Source organism: Pinus tabuliformis, chromosome 5_1, assembly GCF_031772625.1.
Source record: "Pinus tabuliformis cultivar Carrire ecotype Pingquan chromosome 5_1, CPIR1, whole genome shotgun sequence".
In the NCBI taxonomy this organism is placed as follows: Eukaryota; Viridiplantae; Streptophyta; class Pinopsida; order Pinales; family Pinaceae; genus Pinus; species Pinus tabuliformis.
Window position 1 is genome coordinate 389,931,444 of NC_142305.1, and position 27,691 is coordinate 389,959,134.

A 27,691-nucleotide genomic window follows, 5' to 3' on the forward strand; every position below is an offset into this window, starting at 1 on the left:
GCTTGGACCCACATACTCCTCCTGCATAATCATGATAATCTTGCATTCCATTCATGCGATAACCATAACTATCCTCAGGGTATGGAGGCCTGCTTGGCGGCATGCTCTCACAATATCAATTTCCATAGTCATGCTGGTATCGTCTAGTAGCTGTTTCATCGGCTCTACCTGAAGGTTGAGCTCGCCTCCTCTTAAGATAATCGTCATCTTCTCTATAATTCCTCCGATCGCTTCGTATATAAGCAGGACCAGATGGTCGCCTATCATATGCCCAAATCGAGCCCTACCATACACTGCACGAACCCTACCCCTAGCTTATCGTCCCTTTTCGTGAGGTTTCCGAAAAGTAGCTTTCAGAGTAACCTTATTATCTTCATCTTCAGTTACCTTATTCTTATTTACTCCTTCAATGCACGCCAGTGCCGCTTCACGAGTTCTGAAAGAAATGAACCCAAAATCTTTTCGCTTGGCTGCAGGTATACTTCGTGCCAATTGCACTTCTTCAATTTCACCATAACCTTTAAATTTCTCCAGAACTCGCTCTTCATCCCAAGAAGGTGGCAATCCATCAACAAAAATAGACTTTACCTGCGCCATAACTTCCTCGTCCGGCTCAGTGGCAGATTTGGCAAATGCAACCTTTGCTCTAAGGTCACTACCAAAGAAAACGTCTGGCTTCTGCAAGCGGATGAGGGCATTGGTAGCCTCCAGATGGGTGGGGAACTCCAGAAATGCAAACCCCCTATTTGTCCTTCTTGTTCTGGATCTTCCGCCAAAGTTATTTCCTCAACATTGTATATTGTACATTCTGTCAATTTCTGTTGAAGAACCTCTTTTGTCCTTGATTTACAAATATTGCGTAGATGAAGAGTTTCATTATCTTGGTTTCTTGAAACTACGCATTGCTTCCCTCTCACCTGTGGATTCCTGAGCTCTACCACTGCCTTTTTGGCTGGCTCCACACTCGCGAAACGAACAAATGCAAAGCTCTTATTCTTCTGAGTCCGAGAATTCTTTGGCAATCTGGTCTCAACCACTTCACCAATCTCACTAAACACCTTCTTCACATCCTCTTCATCAGCGTCTTTATGAAGCCCTCTCACAAACTCTTCAAACTCTTTCTGCTTTATCCGTTCCTTGACCATGGCGGGCATTTCCACCTCATAAGCGTCATCAGCTCTGTCACCTTCCACACCTTCTTCATTTCCATGACTCTGCTCGCCAATGACTACATTATTTACAGCCAGCTTATCGTGGTGTTCTGTATCCTCACCTTCATTATCATGTGCTTCCTGCATTACAGTATCGATTTCCTTCTTCTCTAAGTCTATTCGCTGGCCTCCCTCCTCGCTACCTTTTGCAGAGGGCTCATCATCAGCCTCTTTGGTGGATTCTTTGTACTCCTCATTGGCATCTACTACGGGATTTTCTTTTTCCGTCTGGGCTTCGACAATTGGTTCGTTCAAATCTTTAGATGCCTCGAAGACTTTCTCTCTGACTTTTAGAGTTTGAGCGATGGGCGAGGTCTTCGACCGTGCTGTTGCGACAGCCTAGGGCTCTGGCTTTGGTAGGGTAGAGCTCACGGAGTTGGCTGGAGTCTTGGAGAATTTGCTGGGAACCTTTGCCGCTGTTTTTTTTGTGGGCGATTGACGCAGTATTCTTCATGACAAGACGAGTAGGCATGGTTGCAGAAAACTGATGGAGTGCGGATCGAAACCGGGACCTCCGGGAGATCGAACCAACAGAAATTTAAATATAAAAAATGAAGAAAGGGGCAGGCAGGCCGAAAGAGCTAACCAGCCATATATTGGGTATTTAATGCCCTCAGAGCAGCACGCCACCTAACGCTATAACACAGGAGCGGGCAAATTCGGCATTAAATAATATTTGCCCGCTCCCTTGTTATCGGGCTAAGTGGCGTGCTGCTATGAGAGCATTAAATACCCAATATATGGCTGGTTAGCTCCAGCCCACTTTGGTAGGGTCCACGACGCAAAAAAAGGAAACATGGAGAAGTAAATTCCTTGCAAATTTGCTTAATATTTTTTTTTTTTAAATAAATAGATTTAAAAGGTGAGTGAAAATTTCCAAGATTAAAATAAGTGTAATAATAAGTGTAATATGTAGTATTGTCGCTTAGTATTTGTTTTTTATGCAAATAAAATAAAATAATAGATAATAGAAATTGTAACTCAGATAGAAAAAAATTGATGATGATGATGATGATTAGTGTCCACTGAAACCAAATTGGTCTATCGGATTTATAATTTTCTTAGTTTTTAATTATCTGGCTCCTTGTCTTTCTTGGCGAGATTAGTGTTGTAGCTTTCTTTTTTTTTCTCTACGGTCTTCCAACTTCTTTTTCTTGGAAGTAAAAAAACATAAAAAATGTCTATATTAAAAATTAAAGTTGGAATACCGCAGGTAGGTTAGAGGATCCTTTAACACTGAAATTATAACATATACAATTGTATATCTTGTGTATATTTAATATTAAATAAATTTACAATTGTATATCTTGTGTATATTTAATATTAAATAAATTAAAATTAAAAAATAATCTTGGAAATTATAATGTAGATAATGAAGATTAAGATATAAGAAACTAAAAAATATATATTAAGAAATAATGTAATTAATTTATAAGAGAGTTATGATAATTTAAGAAGTTTTAATATGAAAGATAAGGTAATATTCTTTTGCTAGGTTTTTTTTTTGTAATAGTAAACAAGTATTTAAGCAATATGTGAGCAACATTTAAAACTCCAATGCTTTATTTGGGATCTTGTTTCTAAATTTCAAAAAAGTTTTGAAGATTTATGCTCAATTTTTCTTGTTACTAAATTAGTTAAGCTTCATAGTTATTAAAAATTAAAAATTTATTAATTAAGTGGAGATGCATGAGGTAACCCCTCCAATCAATTGTGTTTATTCATTAAAATTACTCCTTGTTATATACATGAGGGATTGACTCTTGGGTTTCACCTCGCGATGACTCTTCATTTTCCATTATTTACTATTTACATTATTTACAAGTGTTCACTCAATCCCTATGATTAGGTGTCAACATTCCCCCCCTTAATCTCAAGGGATGTTGGTGAGTCCAAGCATCGTTCTAAATCTTTCAAGTTTTTCTCTTCTAAGCGCTCTGGTGAAGATGTCTGCAATCTGCTCATTAGTGAAACAATGGCATAGATGGATTGTCTTGGCCTCAACATGATGTCGAATCAGATGGTATTTTGTATTGATGTGCTTCGTTCGATCATGGAACTTTGGGTTCTTGGCCAACTTTATTGCAAAGGTGTTGTCAATCATGAGTGGAGTTGAATGTACTTGTTTTACCTTCAAATCTTCCAGAATTTTCCTGAGCCACACAATTTCTTTTGTTGCCTCATCTGTTGCCACATACTCTGCCTCTGTTGTGGAATCTGTTGGAACTGATTGTTTGTGTGATCTCTAGGAGACAGATCTTGATCCAAGACTCATAGCATAACCAAAAGTAGATACCCCGGCTTCTTTGTCTCCATTGAAGTCTGAATCAGAGTATCTAATCAAGCTAAAGTCGCCCACCTGTGTATACTTGATTTCAAAGTCTTGAGTTCCCTAACAAGTACTTTAGAACTCTTTTTGTAGTAGACCAATGTCCCTCACAAGGCTTTTGCATAAACCTGGAGAGGATTCCAATAGCAAACGAAATGTCTGGTCTAATAGTAATTAGGTAGTTGAGACTTCCTATAAGCTATCTATACTTTGTTGCATCCTCAAATTCTTTTCCTTCAATGGATGTGAGCTTTAAGTTTTGTTCCATTGGAGTAGTTAGAGGATTGCACTCAGCCATGCCAAACCTGTTCAATAGATCTCTAATGTACTTCTTTTGAGAGATGAATATAGACTTCAAATGTTGAGTTACTTCAATACCAAGATAGTAGTGAACATAGCCCAAGTCAGTGATTTCAAAACCTTTCTTTAATTCCTTCTTTATGGATCCAATGTAGCTCTCATTGTTCCCTGTCATCAAAAGACCATATACGTAAACCACAAGATATACAATTGTTTAGCCAACTTTCTTGACAAACAAAGTTACATCATCAAGATCATAATGTTTGAAGTTGAGTTTCAGAAAATGCTCAGTTAACTTTTCATACCAGGCTCGCGGTGCTTGCTTGAGGCCATACAAGGATTTCACAAGTTTGCATACTTTATGTTCATGTCCCTTCACATCAAATCCTTCAAGCTGGGACATAAAAACATTTTCTTTCATATCTCCATTCAAGAAAGCATTTTTTACATCCATCTGATGGACTTTCCAACTGTTCTAAGCTGCTAGGGAAAAGAGGTCCGGATGGTAGCCCATTTTGCTGTGGGGGAAAATGTATCCTCATAATCGACCCCTTCCTTCTGTTCAAAACCTTTTGCCACAAGCCTGGATTTATGCTTGTCAAGTGATTCATCATCTTTATACTTGTTCTTGTAGACCCACTTGCAGCCAATTGGTTTGGTTCCCAATGGAGGATCAACCAGCTTCCAGGTGCTATTCTTTATTAAGGCATCATACTCCTTTTGCATTGCTTCTTTCCATTCATCATGAGAAGTAGCTTCTTTGAAGGAATTTGGTTCAAAATCTGTAGACAAATTCAATTCGCAATCATAAGAAACATCCATATCAATAGGTGAATAAGAGTCATCTACATCACCTCCATTTTGCTTGGTTGAATTTCGTGTTCTTGTCTTTCCAACCTCATTAGGATGAACACTTTCAAGTGTCTTTGTCAGCCACTTTGGGGGACCTTTCTGAGATGGTCCAAGCTGCTTAGTTGATTGAGTTGAGTCTCCCAATTCTGTCAATCACATCACTCAAAGTATCATCAGTGGTTGGAGTTTCATGTGGGGGAGAGAGTGCTTCAGAAGAAGATTCCACAGATTGATCGAGTATAGGAATCCCCCCTTCATGATGTGAAATCTAATTATCAAATTCTTGAAATGATTTTGCATGATCGAATCTATCCAAGCGATCAAGTTTTTGTTCAACAACATTGTTAGCTTTGGAAGATTCAAGAAAGATTACATCTCTAGATACAACAAACTTTTTATTAACTTCATCATAGAGATTGTATGCTTTGGAGGTATTTGAATACTCCAAGAAGATACACTTATGACTCCTTGCACCAAGTTTGTTTCTATGTACCTTTGGTATCAAGGCATAACAGGTGAAACCAAAGACCCTGAGATACTTTTATCGAAGGAATGTGGCCATACCACATTTCATAAGGAGTCTTGTTTCTAATAGCATTAGATGGACATCTATTCTTTACATATACAACACATAGAACTACATCAACCAAAAACATCAATTTTACATTCTTGAAAAACACCATGGAACGTACTATATTTAATATTGTCCTATTCATTCTTTCACCTACTCCATTATGTTGGGGTTATAAGGTACAATTGTTTGATGTTTGATCCCATGCTAGTGAAGATAGTTTTAAAATTCATTTGAAGTGTATTATTGTCCATTATCAGTTCGAATAGAGCCAATATGAGATTGTGCATCATTTTCAATCCATGTATGAAAGTTTTTGAATGTTTAAAAGGCATCAAATTTGTTCTTCAATAAATAAACCCAACACATTTTGGTGTAGTCATCAATAAATGTCATCATATATTTACTTCCATTTGCAGAAGGAACAAGCATTGGACCACATAAATCTGAATGAATGAGTTCAAGTTTTATAATATTTGCTCTGGAATGTGAATCAAAAAAAGGTTCTTTTCTATGTTTTCCTAGAATGTAGGCATTAGATTGCTTAAGTTTCCTAGGAATTGTAGGCAAACTAGTAACACCATTTTTCTTCAACAAGCGAAGGTTGTCATAGTTCAAGTGTCCAAATCTAGCATGCCATTATACACTTGATGGAAATGTACCTTCATCATAATGAGAATTGTATGAGAAATTTTTTGCACGAGAAGAGGTACTTTGTAGCTTGATAATCCTTTCTTCTTCTATCCCCGTCATAACAAGTGAGTGATTTGATGCTCTTCTCACCTCAACCTTGTCATCAAACATATGAATGGAGTGTCCTTGCTAGTAGATGTGGACCAAGGACAATAAGTTTCTCCTCAGTTGTGGGAGATATAAAACACCATGCAGAAGAAAGTCTGGAAAACCAAGAAATTTGAGCCTAATTGTGCCAAGCCCTAATGGCTTGAGTTTTGATTTGTCTGCAAAGTATACTACTACTCCAACAATGTTAGTAAATTATTCAAAAAAATATTTTCTAAAAGTCATGTGGCAAGTTGCTCCTGAGTCAAGCAACGAATCATTTTTCCAAGAAGTAAGTGAAGCATTAAACAAGTCTTCATTTACTCCAATACTAAAATGTGCAACAACATAGTGAGCAGGTTCAGGTGCTTTACCTTTCTCTTTGTCATTGGTGTTACCTTTGGGTTGATTTCTTTCCTTCTCAATTTTGTCCCAAGGCAACTTGCATGTGGATGCATCATGTGATCCATCTTTATTGCAATGTATGCAATGAAGATCAGACTTTTCTCCTTGAGAGTGTCTACCCCCCTACCTCTAAAATTTCTTCTTCCTCTAGAAGAACCTTGAGCATGATTCTTCTCTCTATGTGTAAGACACCCAACTTCTTCAGAAGACTGAGGAGTTATCTTCTTCCCAAAAGCTTTCTCTCTCTCAGAAAATTTATTCACAAGGGAGTCAAAGGTAATTTCTTTGAGGTTTCCATTTGCTTGCAATGACTCAAAATAATTTGAATAAGTGGATAAATTGCCTTGACAAAAGCTATCAGAGGAATGTCTGGTTCAACATTAGTGACTTTGATATCATGCATAATAGATTTTACTTCTAATGCAAGAGTAAGAGGATCATCATTTTGTAGTTCAAGGCTGAACAATTTAATCATTAGTTGGACAACTTCAAGCACAGAGTGTGAGTCATAGAGTTCTTTCAATTTTTGTAAGGCTTCAAAAGCATTCGAAAATGGTGAAATATGGGGACTCACCTCTTCATTTACACATGCTGCAATCAAGGCATAGGCCTTGCTGTCTGTTTTCCCAAATGGTGAATTCCTTGTCTGAGGTAGGCTTTGTTGGTTCATTGTCCCCTTCTCCAACACAAACTCCTTTCCACAGCGCATTAAAAATGACAATCTGTTCGATCTTCCATGACCATTCTGGATAATTCTCCTTCTCGGTGAGAACCACTCCCATAATAGATATCAATGAATGCATTTTAAAATCTGCGTACTATAAAAAAACACTTTTGTTGCCAATGGACTATATAAAAGTGCACCTTTGCTACTAATATACTATGAAAAAAATTCACTTCTATTCTGGTGTATTTTTATTTTTATTTTTGGACAGAGGTATTATGTGAGGAAGGGTTATATGGCGAAAATAATATATGGGAAGGTATTAATGGGGGGAGGATTATATGGGGAAGGGAATTCAACGTAGGGAACATATGTATATGGAGGAGCATTCAACGTAGGGGCAACGTATTTATATGGAGGAGCAACGATTATATGGAAACATATGGAGGAGCAACGCTTATATGGCAACGTATTTGTATGGAGGAGAAACGCTTATATGGCAACGTATTTGTATGGAGGAGCAACGTTAGATGGCAGCGTTCGAAATCGGGAAGGGAGGAGACAGTGGGAGAAAACCTGTATGCAGAATAGTGAGGAGCATATGAACTGGGGCCGAGGTGTGGCAGCATTTACAAAAAAAACGAGATTCCATGCATGCTTAACGTTATGCATTATGGCAGCGCTAAACAATGGATGGGTATACCACAATAGACCGGAGCCGAGGTACGCAAGAGGTAACTCATGTGAGACCGGTGCAGGCCAACTGGAATAAATACGAGTGGGTATTCGTTGTAGCGTTGATGAATATAAATGTATAAAATCTTGCAAAAAATATTGCAGGGAATATACAAAATATAGGAACAGAATATGGCATAGAACTAACAGGGGTTACAACACATAAACTTATTTGGGAGTTGGCTCTGATACCATGTTAGACCAAAAGGTAACTCCCCAAATCAATTATGTTTATTCATTAAGATTACTCTTTGTTATATACATGAGGGAGTGGCTCTTGGGTTTCACCTGTCGATGACTCTTCATTTTCCATTATTTACAAATGTTCACCCAATCCCCATGATTAGGTGTCAGCATGCATAAATCCAACATCATGATCATTATTTATAGGAATGACATTGGTATGGTAGATTATGTTATATTTGATAGTTTTATATACAACCAAATTGTTAATTTCATATTTTAAATGATCAATGCTAATTTAAATCATAAATAACACATCTTTTTTTTATATATTTACACATACATCAAAATTTTATTAATGAAAATCTAATAATGCAAAACACTCGAATTTTAACAAAAATAAAGTCATTTTAATAATGGAAAGCACTTGAATTTTGACAAAATAAAATTAGATGTTTTTTAAAATACTTAAAAAGATAGTTTATATACCCTAGTAAACAAAAATATTATTGAAGACTTATATGATACCTTGACATAAACTCTATCAACATATATATATAGAGTCTGTTATGAAACCAACTCAAAAAAAGATAGAATGGATAGATCAACACCTTATAATTCAGCCTCTTCGAGGGGGAAACCTCCTTTACATTACATAAATGAACAATTCTTCGATGATTCAAATGAAAAAACCTCCTTTCTATATATAGGAGTCTAAGGAGTCACAATATAAACCAGCCGACCTAACAATAATAATATAAAGCCACAAAAATAACAATAGAAGGATTCTATGGGGCACAGTAATAACAATATGGGGACAATAGGGGCACAACAATATTAATAAGGGATACAACTACAATAGTAATGGGGTAATCACTAGCATGATAGGGACCTAACATGCCCCTCTCCTTCAAAAAAGTGTTGTACTCAACGCTTGAGTAGTTCTGGATGCTTCTATATAAAATTTTCATCCTCCCATGTGGAATCTTCAGCGAATAAGTTCTTCCACTTGATAAGATACTCTGAAATTGATCGATTTCATAGCTGTTGAGTTCTTGTTTCTGTGACTGCTTCCGGTTCCAATATAATTTTTCCTTCCTCGTCAAGTTCTTGCAATATTGTTTGAACTGGGAACTTGTCACCTATAACCTTCTTTAAACATGAAACATGGAAAACTGGGTGCAAGCGAGAAGTTGCAGGAAGCTCCAATTTGTAAGCCATAGTACCAATCTTTTGCAACACCTTGTATGGACCATAATACTTTGGTGATAATTTGTTATCCTTCTTAGCTTGCTTGAGGGACATTTGCTTATATGGTTGTCGCCGTAGGAATACCCAATCACCTACATCAAAACTTCTTTCGCTGCGATGTTGATCTGCCTGTTGTTTCATTCTAATCTGTGCTAACACGAGGTTATCCTTTAAGAGTTGGAGGATTTGTTGTTGATGTTCGATGTGATGTTCCACTACTTGAACCTTAGAATTTTCTCTTAAATATGATGTGATGGATGGTGGCTGATATCCATAAAGTGTCATAAATGGGGTCATTTTTGTTGCTGTATGGAAGGAAGTGTTATACCACCATTCACCCAGAGGAAACCATTTGACCCATTATGTCTGTTTATCAGATACACAGCAACGAAGATATCCTTCCAAACATTTGTTTACTATCTCAGTTTGCCCATCAGATTGAGGATGATAAGATGAGCTATGAGCTAATTGAGTACCAAGACAAGAAAATAATTATGTCCAAAAATTTCCAATGAAAGTGGGATCTCTGTCACTTACAATAATCTTTGGGTTTCCATGTAGCTTTTGAATTGTTTCCATAAATTCAGTAGAAACTGTACTGGCTTTAAATGGATGTGATAATGCACAAAAGTGTGCATACTTGGTAAGTCTGTCAACTACCACCATGATGACACTCTTTCCCTCAGACTTGGGTAAACCTGTGATAAAATCCATTGAAACCTCCTCCCAACGTTGGCTTGGAATGGATAAAGGTTGTAATAGACCCGATGTCTTAATTGTTTCAACTTTATTTTGTTGGCAAACCAAACATTCCGCCACAAAATTTTGAATATCCGATTTAAGGCCATCCCAAAAAAAATCCTTCTTAACCCTGTGGTAAGTTTTTAAAAATCCTGAGTGCCCTCCTAAGGGAGAAGCGTGCAATTCCATAAGAATATTTTGTTTTAGTTGGGAATTCTTACAGAGGTATAAGCGATCTTCGTACCATAATGAATCATTTTTCCAGCAAAATGTATCAGATGTACCAGAATATTGTTGTAACTTTCGAATAAGTGCCAACACTTCTTCATCATTCTTCCATTCCTCCCTTGATTCGTTTATCCAATCTGGTTGGATAATAAAAATGGCGCACAACAATGCTTCAACATCCTCATCCTTTCTTGAGAGTGCATCTGCCACCACATTTTGCTTCCCTTTTTTGTAGATGATTTCAAAGTCATAACCCAACATCTTTGTGACCCACTTTTGTTGCTCTTCAAAGGATAATATTTTTTCTAAGAAGTGTTTAAGGCTATTATGATCCGTTTTTACCTTGAAGTTTCTTCCCATTAGGTAGGGTCGCCATTTCTTAAGTGCATGGAGTATTGCCAACATTTCCTTCTCATAAATAGCTTTATGTAAGAACTTTCCCTTGATTAGACGACTTTAAAAAGCAATGGGTCTTTCATCTTGCATTAAAACAACACCAATTCCATTTCCTGAAGCATCACATTCCACAATAAAGGTTTTTGTGAAGTCCGATGTAGCTAAGACCAGTGCTTGGCACATTTCCTCTTTAAGATGTTCGAAGGCCTTTGTTGCTTCTGGAGTCCATGAAAATGCATCTTTCTTCAATAATGTTGTTAGAGGTGCTGTTATTCTCCCATAATTCTTAACAAACTTCCGATAATACCCTATCAACCCGAGAAATCCTTGCAGATGCTTTATGGATGTTGGGATCTTCCATTCCTTAATGGCTTTAACTTTTCTAGGGTCTACCTTAACTCCTTCGTGAGATACAATACGACCCAGATATTCCACCTCTTGTACTCCAAAGAAGCATTTGGATCTTTTTGCATATAATTGTTTCTCCTCCAATAGTTGTAGCACCCTGTCAACATGTTCAACATGATCCTTCCAGACTTGTTGTAGATTAGCATATCATCAAAAAATACTAACACAAATTTTCTAAGGGTGGGTTTAAAAATGGAATTCATCAAACATTGAAATGTAGAAGGTGCATTGGTAAGGCCAAAAGGCATGACCAAAAATTCATAATGACCCTCATGAGTTCTAAATATTGTTTTCAGAATGTCTTCAGTCTTCATTCTAATTTGATGATATCCTGAACAAAGATCCAACTTGGTGAAGTAAATTGATCCATGCAATTCATCCAGTAATTCATCAATGACAGGAATGGGAAATTTATCTTTAATAGTGAGCTTGTTGAGCTCCCTATAATTTGGACACATGCACCATGATCCATCTTTCTTGTACACCAATACTACTGGAGCAGAGAAAGAACTTTGACTAGGTTGAATTATACCCGCCTCTATCATTTCTGCAACCATACGTTCAATTTCACTCTTTTGGGCATAGGGATATCTGTACGGCCTGATGTTTGGAGGAACACTTCCTGGAATCAGATGAATAGCATGTTCATGATCACGATCACGAATAGGTGGGAGACCTTTTGGAGTCTCAAATACCTTGAAATGATTGTCCAAGACGTTTTGGAGATCTGGAGAAATAGATGATTCCAATGTGGAAACATCTAGCGAACATAATTGTGCAATTACACCTCTTTATTCATTTTTTAGAAGCTTTGTCATACTATTAGAGCTGATTATATTTCCTGGTTTCCCTGTAATACCCCTTAATTCAGCTTCCTTTCCTTCCACAGAAAATTTCATGAAAAGTTCTTAAAAATTAAAAGCTATTGTACCCAAGGATTGTAGCCATTGGACTCCTAGTACAACATCAGCACCTCCCATTGGAATGGAAATCGTTGGGCTATTCAATACATATTATCCCATGAATAGCTTGATATTATGGCACTTTCTAGAGCAATTTATCATTCCTCCATTTGCAACCATCACTTGACACTCTGGTGCTGGATATAGGAAGCAATTCAATTCTTTTGCTATCTTATAATGAATAAAATTGTGGGTACTTCCTGAATCAATCAACACTATTACCTTTTTCTTCTTGATTTGTCCTTCTATCTTGATGGTTTGAGGGGTAGTAATTCCAACCAATGCATTACAAGATATGGTTAGATTCATTTCTTCTTTATCTAGGCTTTGTTCCTGGAGTATATCCTCTTCTTTTGACCTTTCTTGCTCCTTTTCTTCTTCCTCTTCACAATCGATGTAGAATAATTTCCTCTCAGCACACTTATGACCTTTAGTGGATTTGCTATCACAATTGTAATAAAGCCCTTTTGCTCTTTTTTCTTCCAATTTTTGTGGTGTCAACCTTATAGGTTGTGGAAGACTAGGGGAAACAACACTTCCATCTTTATAGTTGTGAGTGGTATGCTTCCTGGTTGCCATAATTTTGCTTTCCATTTTTCTTGCTAACCTGAATGCCTTCTCTAATGAATCAAGTTCCCAAAGGCGAACATCATGTTGGATATTATCCTTTAAAGTCCCTATGAACACATCAATCCTATGCTCCTCTGGAATATTTTTTACCCTTATGTTCAATTTTTGGAACTCCTTAATGTGCTCCATTATTGAACCCTTTTGTTTGAGACTTATCAATTGGCTAAAAAAAGTGTTGCTTTTGGTATCCTCATAATGTGCTGTCAATTCTTCTGTAAAAATTGCCCAAGTGATAATTTGTTTACGAGAGCAAAGCCATTGATACCATACAAACTGATTTGGTTCCAAATATAAAGTTGCAATACGTACCTTTTGTGTGTTTTGCACATTATTGAGATCGAAAAATTGCTCCATTTGTAATATCCATGTTGCGGGATCCTTGCCATCAAACTTCCTCATATCGATTTTTGGAATATGGTGGGTCTTCAATCCAACATTAGAGTCTATGAAATCATGATTAACATTTCTTTTGTTCTTATCATGAGTTTTCTTTACTACCCTTTCACCATTAGTAAGCATTTCTTGTAGAAACTTTGTCAAATCTATCTTCAAATCTTCCATGCCTGTCTTCAAATCTATCTTCAAATCGTCCATCTTAGCTTCCATGCCATTCATCTTAGCTTCCACGCCTTTTATCTTATATTCCACGCCATTTATCTTAGATTCCACGTCATTTATCTTAGCTTCTGTTAGCTTTTGTGAGAGTGACATTTGTTGCACTTGGTCTTGTAATTTTGATATATCATCTAGCATTTCTTTCTCTTCTTCATGAGTCATGCTAGGGCTTTCAGGTTGCTTACTAGGTGTTTGCATTTTCTTTCCTCGGGGCAAAGAAACTAGGTGTTTGCATTTTCTTTCCTCGAGGCAAAGAAACTAGGTTTTTTCATTTTCTTTCCTCGGGGCATCAGTTACTGATAATAATGCTCTACTATGCCCTTTGAATCCTTCAAAATAATTTTGGAAACCAAGCTTAAGAAAAAATTAAAAAAAAATCTACACACCTTTTTTCACTTTGTAGGAGTTCGATATTGCCTCTGATGTATCTCTGTAATTTCGGATCATCCAATTCTGAAATTGCAACTTGCAGTAGTCCTCTGTGTCCTCTTTCCAATGCCACCAGTCTGATCCAAATTGGATTCTCCAAGGAAGAGTTATGCCAAATCTCCCACAGTGACTTGATTATAGACTAGTTCAGTAGTGCGAACTTGTACGACATTCCACGAGTCACTATTTCGACCTTTTTCTCTAAAAAATATATACAAGAAACTACAGTCTGTCCTCTTTCTGTACCTTCTTACGAAATTTCAATCCGATGCTCAGAGAGAAAGTTATGATGATTTTCCCCAAGTCACCTGTTTGGAATGTAATTCAAGAGTCTGCAAAAAAACCAACTTCCTCATATCATATCTCCGCAACTATAGCACGAAAAGCTCTGAAATTCGGACCCGAGGTTCAGTGTGATTTCTTCTCAAATGGGTTTTTTTTTTAGCTTCTGAAATATTGAAGAAGAAAGTTATAGCGAAAATGCCACGATCACCTATTTGGAGCAGCGAAACCCTAGAATCCAAAGCTTTGATCCCAAATGTTATGAAACCAGCTCAAAAAAAGATAGAATGGATAGATCAATGCCTTAGAATTTAGCCTCTTCGAGGGGGCAACCTCCTTTACATTACATAAATGAACAATTCTTTGATGATTCAAATGACAAAACCTCCTTTCTATATATAGGAGTCTAAGGAGTCACAATATAACCCAGCCAACCTAACAATAATAATATAAAGCCACAAAAATAACAATAGAGGGATTCTATGGAGCACAGTAATAACAATATGGGGACAATAGGGGCACAACAATATTAATAAGGGATACAACTACAATAGTAATGGGGTAATCACTAGCATTATAGGGACCTAACAGAATCATGTAAGTCAAAAAGTCATGGAAGTCGAACGGCCATGAGGGTATTTGAACATTCACAAGGGTCGCTTTCACCCTTGGCTATAAATACCTCCTCATTTGTACATGAAATGACTTTTCACCTCAACTCCTCCCACATAGCTATGAGAGTTTGTAATCTTTTGTTTGAGGAGTAAGTAGTGGCTCCAATGCTTCGCTGACAAGGTTAATGATGTATGGTGTAACGATGTGTCTTGGAACTTTCGCTTAATTCAGAAACCTATTAATAGGCTAGCACGTTTTCACACATGTATTGTATTTGTTGTAAGACTACTATTTAACGATTGTATTGCATGTTGCTTTAACCTATGTTCTACATCTAAACTGATTCATTTGTTGTAATGCATAATCTATTAATGGAAATGTGTTGTATATGTTGTTAATGTTGTCTCGTCTGTGTCGACTGCTTTTTCAGACATCAGACAGACTTTTCACATGAACCTTTCTGTAACAATCGTTGCACTCGTTCGGACTGTTTCATGAGTGCTGTATGTGTTATCTTACCTTGTATGTTGTGACTGCCACATCCGAGTGGAATGCTTCACCGCAAGTTGTGTATGTCCTTTTGTGTTGTTTGTTCCTAGCCAAGTTGGGACTGATCCCTTTCAACCCGGAACTCACCTTCACCTTCTTCCCCTCATAGTGAAAGAACCATTAACATAATTACACTTGAACTCACCAAGCACGCGAACCTCACTTCTCGAAGACAAAGTGAACCACTCTCCTGTGCTGACAACCAAGAGTTGAGGCAAACCCTTAAGACAATGGCAATCGGGCCATCATATCGTATGGGACTCCCACACCAAATGTTGTGAGGTCTAGTTGGGACTTCATACCGTGGTGATCCCCTGAATGTTGGTGGGTCTAGCACCGTCAACAAGTCCCCAAGGAAGTTTCTAGTGATGAAATATGAGCATATGTTTCCTTTACCAAGTATTGTGCTTGTTACAATTGGCCTATTATTTACTAGTTTTGTTTTTCAAGCTGCTTTCTTCTCTTTGCTTCATCTATCCTTAACAAGGCCATCTCTTCCCTCATCTTCCTTACTCCATCCTTCATCTTAGCAATGTTAGCCACTCCCTTGTCTTTTTCTATTCTTCTTCACCAGTGCGTTTCTACCTTGGCCTTATCCACTTCAAGCATTAATTGGGGCACCAGGTGTGTAGGGAGGATTCTCCCCAATATTCCTACTGCAGGGTGATTAACCTTCAATACCTAGGAGAAGAAGAATTGTGGCTTCTATGGGGTTAATTTATTTTTTTCCATTTCTGTCTCCTATAGCTCTATAGGCTACTCCTATAGTTGTACAATTTTATCTCGTAGGTGGAATGTCTTCCCCTGTAGTCGTATTGGTTGCTTTCTGACCTTAGATAGTACTATAATTTTTCCTTCTTGTGCCTTTGGTTATGGTAATCCTTGCACTTGTCCCTCCTATAGCCTCTACCCTTCTGGATTAGGTGTTTATTCAATGGTAATGGAGGTAGTATAAGGAGGTTTTGATTCCCATTGAACTTGACTCTGGTACTTTTCCTCCTTGTATACACAATTTTCTGGGTATGCCTCCTTGCATTGGGCTTGGTAGGAGTGCTAAGGCCTACCAATGTTGTTGCAATCTCTTTTTCTTCTTCTTCTAGGGTCTCTTCCCTTTTTAGCTTTGTAGGGTTGGACACTACCTTCCCTTTCCTTTTCTTGGTCGATCCCTTATGTGGTTTACTAATTTTTGTGTGGGCCTCCAAGAATGCTTGTCTATACATATCTACAAAATCAACCCAAGGGATGGGATGCTGTAGGTCCTATTATGCATTGACGACTATTAAATGATCAAGTCGTGATGATCCATGTAGTGGTGATTTTCCTCACTACTATAATTTGAGCCAATTTTTTATGACACTTTTTCATTCTTGCGATTGTGTTTCGCCTCTCTAATGACAAAAGGTGGTCTCACTAACATCATTTCTTGTCTAATTGTACTATCGATTTTTTTTTACAATTGTTGGAATTTCAGCAATATTTATGGAACCGTGTCATCGAAGATAGAAGAAGTTTCTTGACAAAAGAACTAATTGGAGTTCCAATGCCAATAATCATCATTCCAATTCCAATGGAATTGGCATCGGAATACCAACGAAAGCTAGCATCAATCTTCTGATGATGGCATATATATTTTTATGAACTTCCCATACCTGCCACACTTTCTGTTCCATGGTTAGAATATCAGATAATCGATGAAATTAACCGGTTTTGTTGGAATTCCGATGAACTGATGAAACTAGGTTCGTTGGAATTCCCAAAACGTATAGCTATTAAAAAACAATTATGGGTATGTGAGGATGGTTTATTTCCATCTGATGAAAATATTAGAAGGGCTTCAGTTATGAACATGAATGAATCTATATACTAAAATGAGAAAATTTTTACTTTCTACACAATTGTTAAAAGGGCCTCAGATAAGTTAATTTTCTTTCCATGTTCTTGATTCTATGCTTTTTTATTGATTTCAAAATCTAAAGCATCTCGACATAATTATCTTTCTTCGGTAAGAATCATAAGTGGAATGATTTTGCATAAATATATAGGAAACATTACTGATGCTTTTATTTTCCTATGTTTATTTGACAAATTTTCTTGTATTTTCATAGACACTATGAGCAAGGAAAATTTTAGAGGCTGATATTTACATGTGGGCTACTTTTCTATACTTCTTCCAAAAACAGATTTTCCAATTTCCATTTTTTATAAAAAAAAAATCACCCAAGTTTTATAGTATAAAATTATTTTACCTTAAAAATCGCCAAGATATTATATAGACTAATATAATGTAATAATTTATTTTTATTTATTTTTATATTTTTACAAAAATATCATCAAACATTTTATAGTTTTTCTATTATAGACTAGTAATATTCGTTAAGGTTTCTAAATATTAAGATAAAATTCCATCCTTAAAATTTTCCCTAACCACAGGTTGTATATTTTCTTTTCAAGTCTTACAATCCACATGTTAGGTATGGAGTAGCTATAGCAATGGGTGTTTCTTGTGCTGGTACAAGATTGAGTGAAGCCATTTCATTACTAGAGCCTATGACATTAGATGTTCATTTTGTTTGTCGAAAAGCTCTAATAGCAATAGCTATGGTTCTTGTTAAGACAAATGAATCATGTGAACCACATGTAGGTAACTTTAGGTATGTTGTCCCTTGGACTTCACAATGTCTTAGGAGTACTACATGGAGGTTCAAATTTTAAAATAAAAAATTCCCATCGCTCACCAAATTGTTTTCAAAATGTAGTGGGAAGGACATTAATATTTACCAAAAGTAATAATAAAACTAGTGAGTAGAGAAACAAACAAACAAAAATCACCATTCTCCCCATGCTAAATGCCACCAATATGAGCATCAATACTTTTATAGTTCATTTTTAGTAGAAATTATCTTCTCCTGACAAAAAGCACCTCAATAGGAACACTAATTACCTACATTGGTTCACCATTAATTTGAATGTATATGTTGATTTCTAATTATATTTGATTGCTTGCACTAGGTGCATTGATTTCAATGTAGATGATTTCTAATCCTATTTGTTTGCATGCACTAAATGCATTGATTTCAGTGTAGATGGTGATTTCTAATCCTATTTGATTGCTTCCACTAGATGCATTGACTTCAATGTAGATGTTGGTTTTTAATCTTATTTGCTTACTTGCACTAGATGCATTTATTTTAATGTAGATGTTGATTTCTAATCCTATTTGATTACTTAGATGCATTGATTTCAATGTAGATGTTGTTTTCTAATCTTATTTTATTTCTTGCATTAGACGCATTGATTTAAATGTATATGTTGATTTTTGATTTGATGTAATTGGATGTATGATGGTACATTAATTTTAAAGTGATTGGATTAATAGTGTGCATTGATTTTACTGTGAACGAAAAAAATTATTGACAATGTGCAATGATTTTTGTGTTATATTAATTCAAACTATTAATATTCGAGAGCAAAGAGAGACAAGGTATGATGTTTACTACAACAACTCAAGCTAAATATATAAATGGTTTACAAATTCAACTGTCATTTTCATATAATCGATATGAAAATATGACAAAACTAACAAGGGTGACAATAAGAATAGTAGAAGAAAATAGTTTGAGATTGATCACAATGAAGATTATTTGTAATTGACTACATTTTTATTATTCATCAGATTTCATCATTAAAGTTATTGACAATATTTATCGCTAAGAAAATTTAAAATTAAAATGACCGAATAAATCTCATGCATATCTAAAATCGTTTTATCAATATTACATGTATTTACATATTATTGAAAAAATTAATTATATCTTCATTACATTTTCCTTGGCCGCACACGAATGAAACAAGCCTAGATCGATCTTAACTCATTTGATGAAATTTGTGAGTTGTGCAAACACATTTCAAGAGGTAAGGCAAAGTATGGAGTGAACCCAAGAGACCTAGTCATGTCAAGGGTACACAAATTTGCATATGGAACAATAAGTAGAACAAAATTATAAAATTTTCTTGATAAAACTTTAAAACATATATCCTTGGAAATTTTCATGAACAAGTAGATACTCTAAGGATACAAAACAAGCAAAAAAGTTGAGAATGTTACATTATCTATTTTTTGTTCTAGGTGTAGGAAAAAATATGCTCTACATGAATGTCCTCTTGATAGTGTTGAAATATGTGATATATGTGCAAAAAATCATGATACAAAATAATGTCCCTCAATACTTGGGCTTAAGGTTGTTTTCCAAGATGAAGCTAGAACAAGTCAAGATGAACCACTTTGTTTTATTGCTCCTAAAAGACCTTGGCAGCCTATACAAACATGTATTATACAAGATCCCAATGCACAATATCAATCATATGCACAACCACAAAGTAATTGGAATGCACCCCTTCCATGGAAAACTTGGTCACCTCAACCCCAAAACTCATCTTGGTCACATGGTCGGCTAATTTTTTATGGTAGGAATCCTCAATACCCTCAATTCCAACAGCCATACCCTCAATACCAACCTAAATACTATCCCCTTTAATCTTCACAACCTATGCAACCACAATTGCAATCCCAATTGACTGCAAGTCAACAACTTCCCTTATTATCCTTCCATTAACTTAAAAATGGAATCAATTATCGGATTATCCACTTCCTTGTTATCCACTCTATTCACTTGTTATCCAAACCAAGGCTACCAAACCTCTTCTTCATCCGGGTTGAAGCATTCCTCCCTTGATGACACTTCAACTCATGCACAATCCATGGAAGATTATCAATCTTGGTTAGTGCTTGAGGACAGTCCACGTCAACCTTAGAATTTTACCACAAAATCTTCTTCAAACCTACTAATGCAATCCCAATTGACTACAAGTCAACAACTTCCCTTGTTATCCTTCCCTTTACACCTTTTGGCCCATCAAATCAAAGACACAACCTATCTACACTAGTGGCCTTGTCATAGATAAATAATGCCAATATTTGTGACCAAGACTTCCCACTACTTTAGCAAGGGATCTGTTGTAAGTCAATCTTGTTACATTGGTCTTGAAGTCACTTTAGTGGGTCTTGACCCTTCCTTTCTCAACATCAAACAAGAGAAAAAGTCTACAAAACTTATATGAAGAGATATAGGTGATATTGAGCTAGGGTTTGGCCCTTACTAGGGCAAAATTAAGGGCCAAGCCTCATGCAACTATTGAAGCTATTCTTTATGAAATCATCCTTCCATCCCTTCACTAAAAAATCATAGGCAAATGCATTTGCTACTTTTTTATTTGATTTTATCTTAAGATGATTATTGAAAATTTTCCTAATAAGAAATTTACTTTTTGAATTTATACCATAAATGCATTTCTGACTTTTTCTTATTTGATTTTATTTCAGGATGATTATTGAAAATTTTCATAATAAAAAATTCACTTTATTGAATTTATACCAAGTGATGGGAAGAAATGATTATCAAGCCACTAAAAATGTAATATTTACCATTATAATCAGGGGTTAAATTTGACGCCCGTATGCCCGTATTTGGCATTTTTCCCCGTAAAATACGTTTTAATTTAAAACCTCCACGTCATACGCAACTTGTCATTCATTTTCAAAACCGTCATATTGACGGGCATGTTTAAAAATTAAAAGTTTTAAATTTTTTTTTTATAAATTATATATATATATATATATATATATATATATAAATATAAGTTTATAACCTATCGCATTTTTGATATGGTGTACCTGTGACATGATCGGATGGTTGGCATTTTTAATATAGTGTACCGTGTGACAGTGATCGGATCTGCGGTGCGGATTTTACCTTCAATTCGCATTGGGCTACCACCTGTAAACTTTAATTCCATTAATGAGTCCCTGTCCGACTGTCCGCGGGGAAATAATCTATCAATTTACCACCGAATCCCCAATGCGGTCGTAGATTTGGTAAAATCGCTGAACAAGCAGAGGCTCTACAGAGAGATCACTCTCGCCCTTAGAACCACCCTAAGGGATGCCACCGCTGAGTATTCGTTTCTCCGAGTCAAGGGACTAGGGAAGCTTTTGAAGTTCTTGGGCTCGGTCGTGGAATCGGAGAACATGATTGAACTGTTCCGCGAGACTCAGACTTTTACAGAATTTCAAGGTTTTCTTCTCTCCTTCATTATTTATACTAGCAGTAATTTCAGTTCTCAATTATCTATTAACGAAATATCTCCGAGCATTTGAATTTCTTGTAAACGTGAATCAAATCGCAACGCCATCGGAACAAAACTATTTAATGAAAGTTGCCAAAATATGTTTGCGAAAAGCGTTTGGGTTTTGAGCTAATTTGTAGAGGTATGTTTCCTGAAATAGCTTTGGAGCTACTTTCAGAAGACATTGACATAGTATATATGCCATTTTATCTTTTACATACTCTTTGATTTTTCAGAAGACATTGACATAGTATATATGCCATTTTATCTTTTACATACTCTTTGATTTGTTTCTTTTTGTAATTTAGACGATGGGATTTAATCTAGCTTTATGAGAAAATATTTTCCTGATCGCTGCTCGTTATTATTATTACCTGCTCAAGTCAATACAGTTGCTATAGCCCATTTTAACTTAGTCGGTTGTGTATTTTCTGGAGGATAAATGTTTCATTTCCGCTGGGTTTGGTATGCTGAACAAATCTTTCAATACCCCTCAGTTATTCTGTAGTATCGGAACTCTATGTACATATTCAGAAAAACAGTATTCGGAATTAGGATATAAATGGAGGGTAATAAGCAGCTTAAAAATAAATAAATAATCCATTAAAAAAATAAATAATCCATTAGGATATAGTATATGAGTATGAAGCAGTTTAAAAATAAATAAATAATCCATTAAAAAATATGCTATGTTTGATTTTATTTTTAACAAATCAGTTCACAGAGCACAGATAAAACTTGTACAAATAAATTTTAAAAGTTATATGATGGGCAGTTTAAAAATAAAAACGTCATAAAAAATTTCCTTGACGGGTAGGGTCACCTGTCAAATTTAACCGCTGATTATAATATAAAAACTTGGCTGGTAATAAATCTATTCTACTTTATTGCATCTCAGTCTGTACCTAACTTTTCAATAATAAGATGCTGAGCTTTTCAATACGGATACGGTCCACCTCGAACATCATTGCTCCTGGGTAAGTAATCACTTGAATTTGAAAAAATTGCACCACTTCGGTTGACCGCACCATAACGTAATCGTGAATCTTGTCCTACCCTGGACCCTCTTTCGCAACGCGAATCTGGAGCACCTACCTCATAATCTAAACGACTCCTGGAATGCCGAGCTGGGGATGGAAGATCGTTATTCACAACTGAATATGGGCGCTTGGACCCACATACTCCTCCTCCGGCATAATCATGATAGTCTGCCATTCCATTCATCCGGTAATTATAGCTATCTTCAGGGTATGGAGGCCTGCGTGGCGGCATGCCCTCACAATATCGAATCCCATCATATCCATAATCTCCCTGGTATGAAGATCGCCTACTAGTTGTTTCATCGCGTCTACCTGAAGGTAGAGTTCGCCTATCAAGATAAGCGTCCTGTTCTCTATAATTCCTCCGATCGCTTCGTATATAAGCAGGACCAGATGGTCGCCTATCATATGCCCTTCCAAAATGTTGACGTCTTTCATCTAAAAAGGGCCTTCCCCTAAGAACCTCAAATCGAGCCCTACCATATCCTGCACGAACCCTACCCCTAACTGATCGTCCCTTTTGCTGAGGTTTCCGAAGAGTAGCTTTCAGAGTAACCTTCTTGTCTTCCTCTTCTTCATTTACCTCATTCTTATTTACTCCTTCAATGCACGCCAGTGCGGCTTCACGAGTTCTGAAAGAAATGAACCCAAAATCTTTTCGCTTAGCTGCAGGCATATTTCGTGCCAATTGCACTTCTTCAATTTCACCATAAATTTTAAATTTCTCCACAACTCGTTCTTCATCCCAAGAAGGTGGCAATCCATCAACAAGAATAGACTTTACCTGCGCCATAACTCCCTCGTCCGCCTCAATGGTAGATTTGGCAAATGCAACCTTTGCACAAACGTCAGTACCAAAGAAAACGTCTGGCTTCTGCAAGCGGATGAGGGCATTGGTAGCCTCCAGATGAGTGGGGAACTCCAGAAATGCAAACCCCCTATTTGTCCCTTCTTGTTCTGGATCTTCCTCCAAAGTTATTTCCTCAACATTGTATATTTCATATTCTGTCAATTTCTGTTGGAGAGCCTCTTTTGTCCATGATTTACAAATATTGCGTACATGAAGAGTTTCATTGTCTTGGTTTCTTGAAACTACGCATTGCTTCCCTCTCACCTGTGGATTCTTGAGCTCTGCCACTGCCTTTTTGGCTTGCTCCACACTCGCGAAACGAACAAATGCAAAGCTCTTATTCTTCTGAGTCCGAGAATTCTTTGGCAATCTGATCTCAACAACTTCACCAATCTCACTAAACACCTTCTTCAAATCCTCTTCATCAGCGTCTTTATGAAGCCCTCTCACAAACACTTCAAACTCTCTCTGCTTTATCCGTTCCTTCACCATGGAGGGCATTTCCACCTCATGCTCGTCATCAGCTCCGTCACCTTCCACACCTTCTTCATTTCCATGACTCTGCTCACCAACGACTACATTATTTACAGCCTGCTCATCGTGGTGTTCTGTATCCTCACCTTCATTATCATGTGCTTCCCGCATTACAGTATCGATTTCCTTCTTCTCTAAGTCTATTCGCTGGCCTCCCTCCTCGCTACCTTTTGCAAGGGGCTCATCATCAGCATCCTTGGGGGATTCTTTGTACTCCTCATTGGCATCTACTACGGGATTCTCTTTTTCCGTCTGGGTTTCGACAATTGGCTCGTTCAAATCTTTAGATGGCTCGATGGCTTTCTCTCTGACTTTCAGAGTTTCAGCGATGGGCGAGGTCTTCGACTGCGCTTTTGCGACAGCCTCGAGCTCTGCCTTTGGTAGTGTAGAGCTCATGGAGTTGACCGGAGTCTTGGAGAATTTGCAGGGAACCCTTGCCGCTGTTTTTTTCTGGGCGATTGACCCAGTATTCTTCATGACAACACGAGGAGGCATTGTTGCAGAAAACTGATAGAGTACGGATCGAAACCCGGACCTCCAGGAGATCGAACCAACGGAAATTTAAATATAAAAAATAAAAATAAAAAAATGAAGAAAGGGGGAGTCAGGCTTCTTGATATCAACGTCGCTATAAAGGGGGAAAGCAAGCGAGCTAAATCCTGAGAAGCGCCGACTTCTTAGTGTGGTGGAGTATTGAGCGTTTAAAGAGAGCGTGTGTATATATATATATATATATATATGCGGTGGGCATGGAAAACCTGTACGTTTTCTTTAATGTCCGATGTGAGCGTTTTAGCCGACGTGACGTGAGATTTATAGTCCGCTTCAAAGGAGGTCAGGGTTTTATGGGTATGGGTAAGTCCTACCTCCAGGACACCCCGACTTAAATTGCTAGCCCACTCACGATGCAAAGGAGAGGAAACATGGAGAAGTAAATTCCTTACAAATTTGTTTTTTAAGAGATAAATAGATTCAAAAGTGGATAGAATTTTTGTTTAATTTGAACATAAAATTAAAATAAATGTAACATGCAGTATTATTGTTTAGTATTTGTTTTATATATAAAAGGTAATTGATGATAAAAATTGTAATTAAGATAGAAGAAAATTACTATTATATAATAAAATGTTTATATTAAAAAATAAAATTGGAATAAGATAGATCAAAGGATCTCTTTAATATTAAAATTATAACATATACTATAGTATATTTAAAATGTATTTTTAACATTAAATAAATTAAAATTAAAATAAAAAATAAAATTATAATTTAGATAATGAAGATTAAGATATAAGAAACAAAAAAATATTTGTTAAGAAACAATGTAATTAATTTATCAGATAATTATGATAATTTAAAAAGTTTTAATATGAAAGGCAAGGTAATATTCTCTTGCTAGTTTTGTTTTTTTATAATATTAAGCAATATGTGAGCAACATTTAAAACTTCAATGTTTTATTTGGGATCTTGCTTCTAAATTTCAAAGAAGTTTTGAAGATTTATGCTCAATTTTGTTTGTTACTAAATTAGTTAAGCTTCATAGTTATTGAAGTTTAATAAATTATTAGTTCAGTGGAGATGCATAAATCCAACATCATGATCATTATTTATAGGAATGACATTGGTATGGTAGATTATGTTATATTTGATATTTTTATATACAGCCAAATCGTTAATTTGATATTTTAAATGATCAATGCTAAGTTAAATCATAAATAACAATTTTTTTTCTTTACACATACATAAAAATTTCATTAATGAAAATCTAATAATGAAAAGCACTTGAATTGGAAAGCACTTGAATTTTGACAAAATAAAATTAGATATTTTCTAAAAGATCTAAAAAGACAATTTATATACCACAATAAACAAAAATAATATTGAAGACTTATCTCATACCTTTACATAAACTCTATCAACTTGTATAAACAAATACTATCTTAAATCTTCGTATGAAACAGTACATCCTTGGTATGCCATGATTGTAAGGTTGCTTGAAAACCCATGATTGCAACTTCGTATGAGTTCCTAACATGTTAAAATAACTAGATACAAAATAGTAATTAAAAGGAGAATAAGTACTATATAAATACAAAGCAATAGAGCCTTTTACACTTTTCTAAATTTGATTGCATATAGAGGTTTTTTACAACCCAATATGGGAGAGATGTCTAATACTGTTCTATTAAAAGAACTTAAATAATACCTTAACAAATTCAATTACTTTTTAATATGTTGGAGAATATATATATATATATATATAGAGAGAGAGAGAGAGAGAGAGAGAGAGAGAGAGAGATGTATGCACTCTAGTTCCCAATAGAGGGAGATGTTTATTTAAAATATACTACTATCAAAAAAACATTTTAATATGGAGAAAGTGAGCCATAAATAATCTCATATATATATATATATATATATATATATATATATATATATATATATATATATATATATTAATTAAAAATAAATAAATAAATCTTATGATTAAAACATTTTATTGGTATGCTACTCAAAATCAAAGAGAAGTGGAAAACTATTTGTACTTAATTGGGATTTGAGACATGGCATAAACACACCGACATATATAGCTAGCACAAATACATCTTAAGCATAGATCTATCAAGTCACGAGAGTGATCAAACCTCTCGAGATGCAAAAGGATTTTTTCAAAATTTTCATTATAAAAGAAGTTTTCAACTTAAGAAATGTGATTGTTCTCAACACTTGCCATATCTAGGATTACAATGAATTTATTTTGGCCATAAAAAATATACAGACTAATATTAACTTTAAAAACTACAAAAAATATATGATTATCTTGAGGGAATGGAATTGATACATATGAACTCTAAATGTTGTGGAAGACATTCAAACCTTTATACATTTCCTATCATCATATGTGACATCTCATAAATATCATCTAGTATCATCCATAGAAACATGAAACTTTACAACAAAAAGCATTCCAACATTCTACTAAAATGTGAACCATATGTTGTCTCCACATCAAAGAAGACCAAAAAAATAGTACTAGAAGGAGACATTTCCCTCCATGGACTCACTTTCTTCTCCATTTGTGAACTCGTAAATGCTTATCGAACCAATGGGAAGAGCGAGAACTTCTTCTAAAAACCTATATAATTCCATGTTGAGTTCACATAGAATATGACATAAAGTGACATGTTCAAAGGACTTTGCCACAACTCTGAAGTTTGAAAAAAGAGTTTCAAGGCCAAGAATGTTTACTTCATCCTTTTTATTCACCCACTCAATGACCAATTTTGAATCACCCAAAACCTGTAATCTAGAAAGGCCTTTTCTCGAGCTAGTTCTAGGAGAAACCATAAGGCTGCTAATTCATCTTTGTCATTTGAGCCTCTGACGAGGGAGTAACGACAATAGATGAAGTGAGTGTTACTAAAATACAAAGCTACCCCAATACTACATCAAGGGGGGTGGCCTTAACTAGCACCATTGAAAATTCCCTAAGGAGATTCATAGTCACTTTCAGGCATGTTAAGAAACTTGGGATTTTTTGGATTTGACTCCAATGTGAACTCTGAAGTGAGGGTCACCACCATTGATACACACCTCTCTAGAGAAATTGGCCTATCTTGATTTAAGACAACTAGATTCTGAGTACGCCAATTATCAACAACCAATAGACATGGGAGAGCTTTGAAAGAAACCACTTATTATTGTGCCACCAAAATATGTCAGTGTCACAAAGGCAAGTGCCCCCCACCTTGTTTTAGGCTTAAAATTCTTCCAAAAAAAAGAAACCACTTGAGCTACATAAGAATAATGTGAAAAGAGATGACTATGGGTTTCCTCTTAAGATTTGCAAAGGGAGCATTGGTTTGGCTCATGCCATCCCCTCTTTTGGTAAGAGCTAATGGGTCCCATTAAAAAGGATATGTATTTAGAATTTCAGGTAATAACTTT

The 27,691-nt window shown here is 35.9% G+C and overlaps 1 protein-coding gene and 1 pseudogene across 1 annotated transcript; both read right to left on the reverse strand.

The window, feature by feature from the left end:
- Positions 1-315: 315 nt before the first annotated feature.
- LOC149165089 (heterogeneous nuclear ribonucleoprotein Q-like) lies at positions 316-1,298 on the reverse strand (annotated as a pseudogene).
- A 20,957-nt stretch (positions 1,299-22,255) lies between these two features.
- Positions 22,256-24,238, reverse strand: LOC149165090 (uncharacterized). Its single transcript, XM_089429701.1, has one exon. It carries the CDS (start codon positions 24,236-24,238, stop codon positions 22,256-22,258), a length of 1,983 nt encoding a protein of 660 aa, XP_089285827.1.
- Between the last annotated feature and the right edge of the window lie 3,453 nt (positions 24,239-27,691).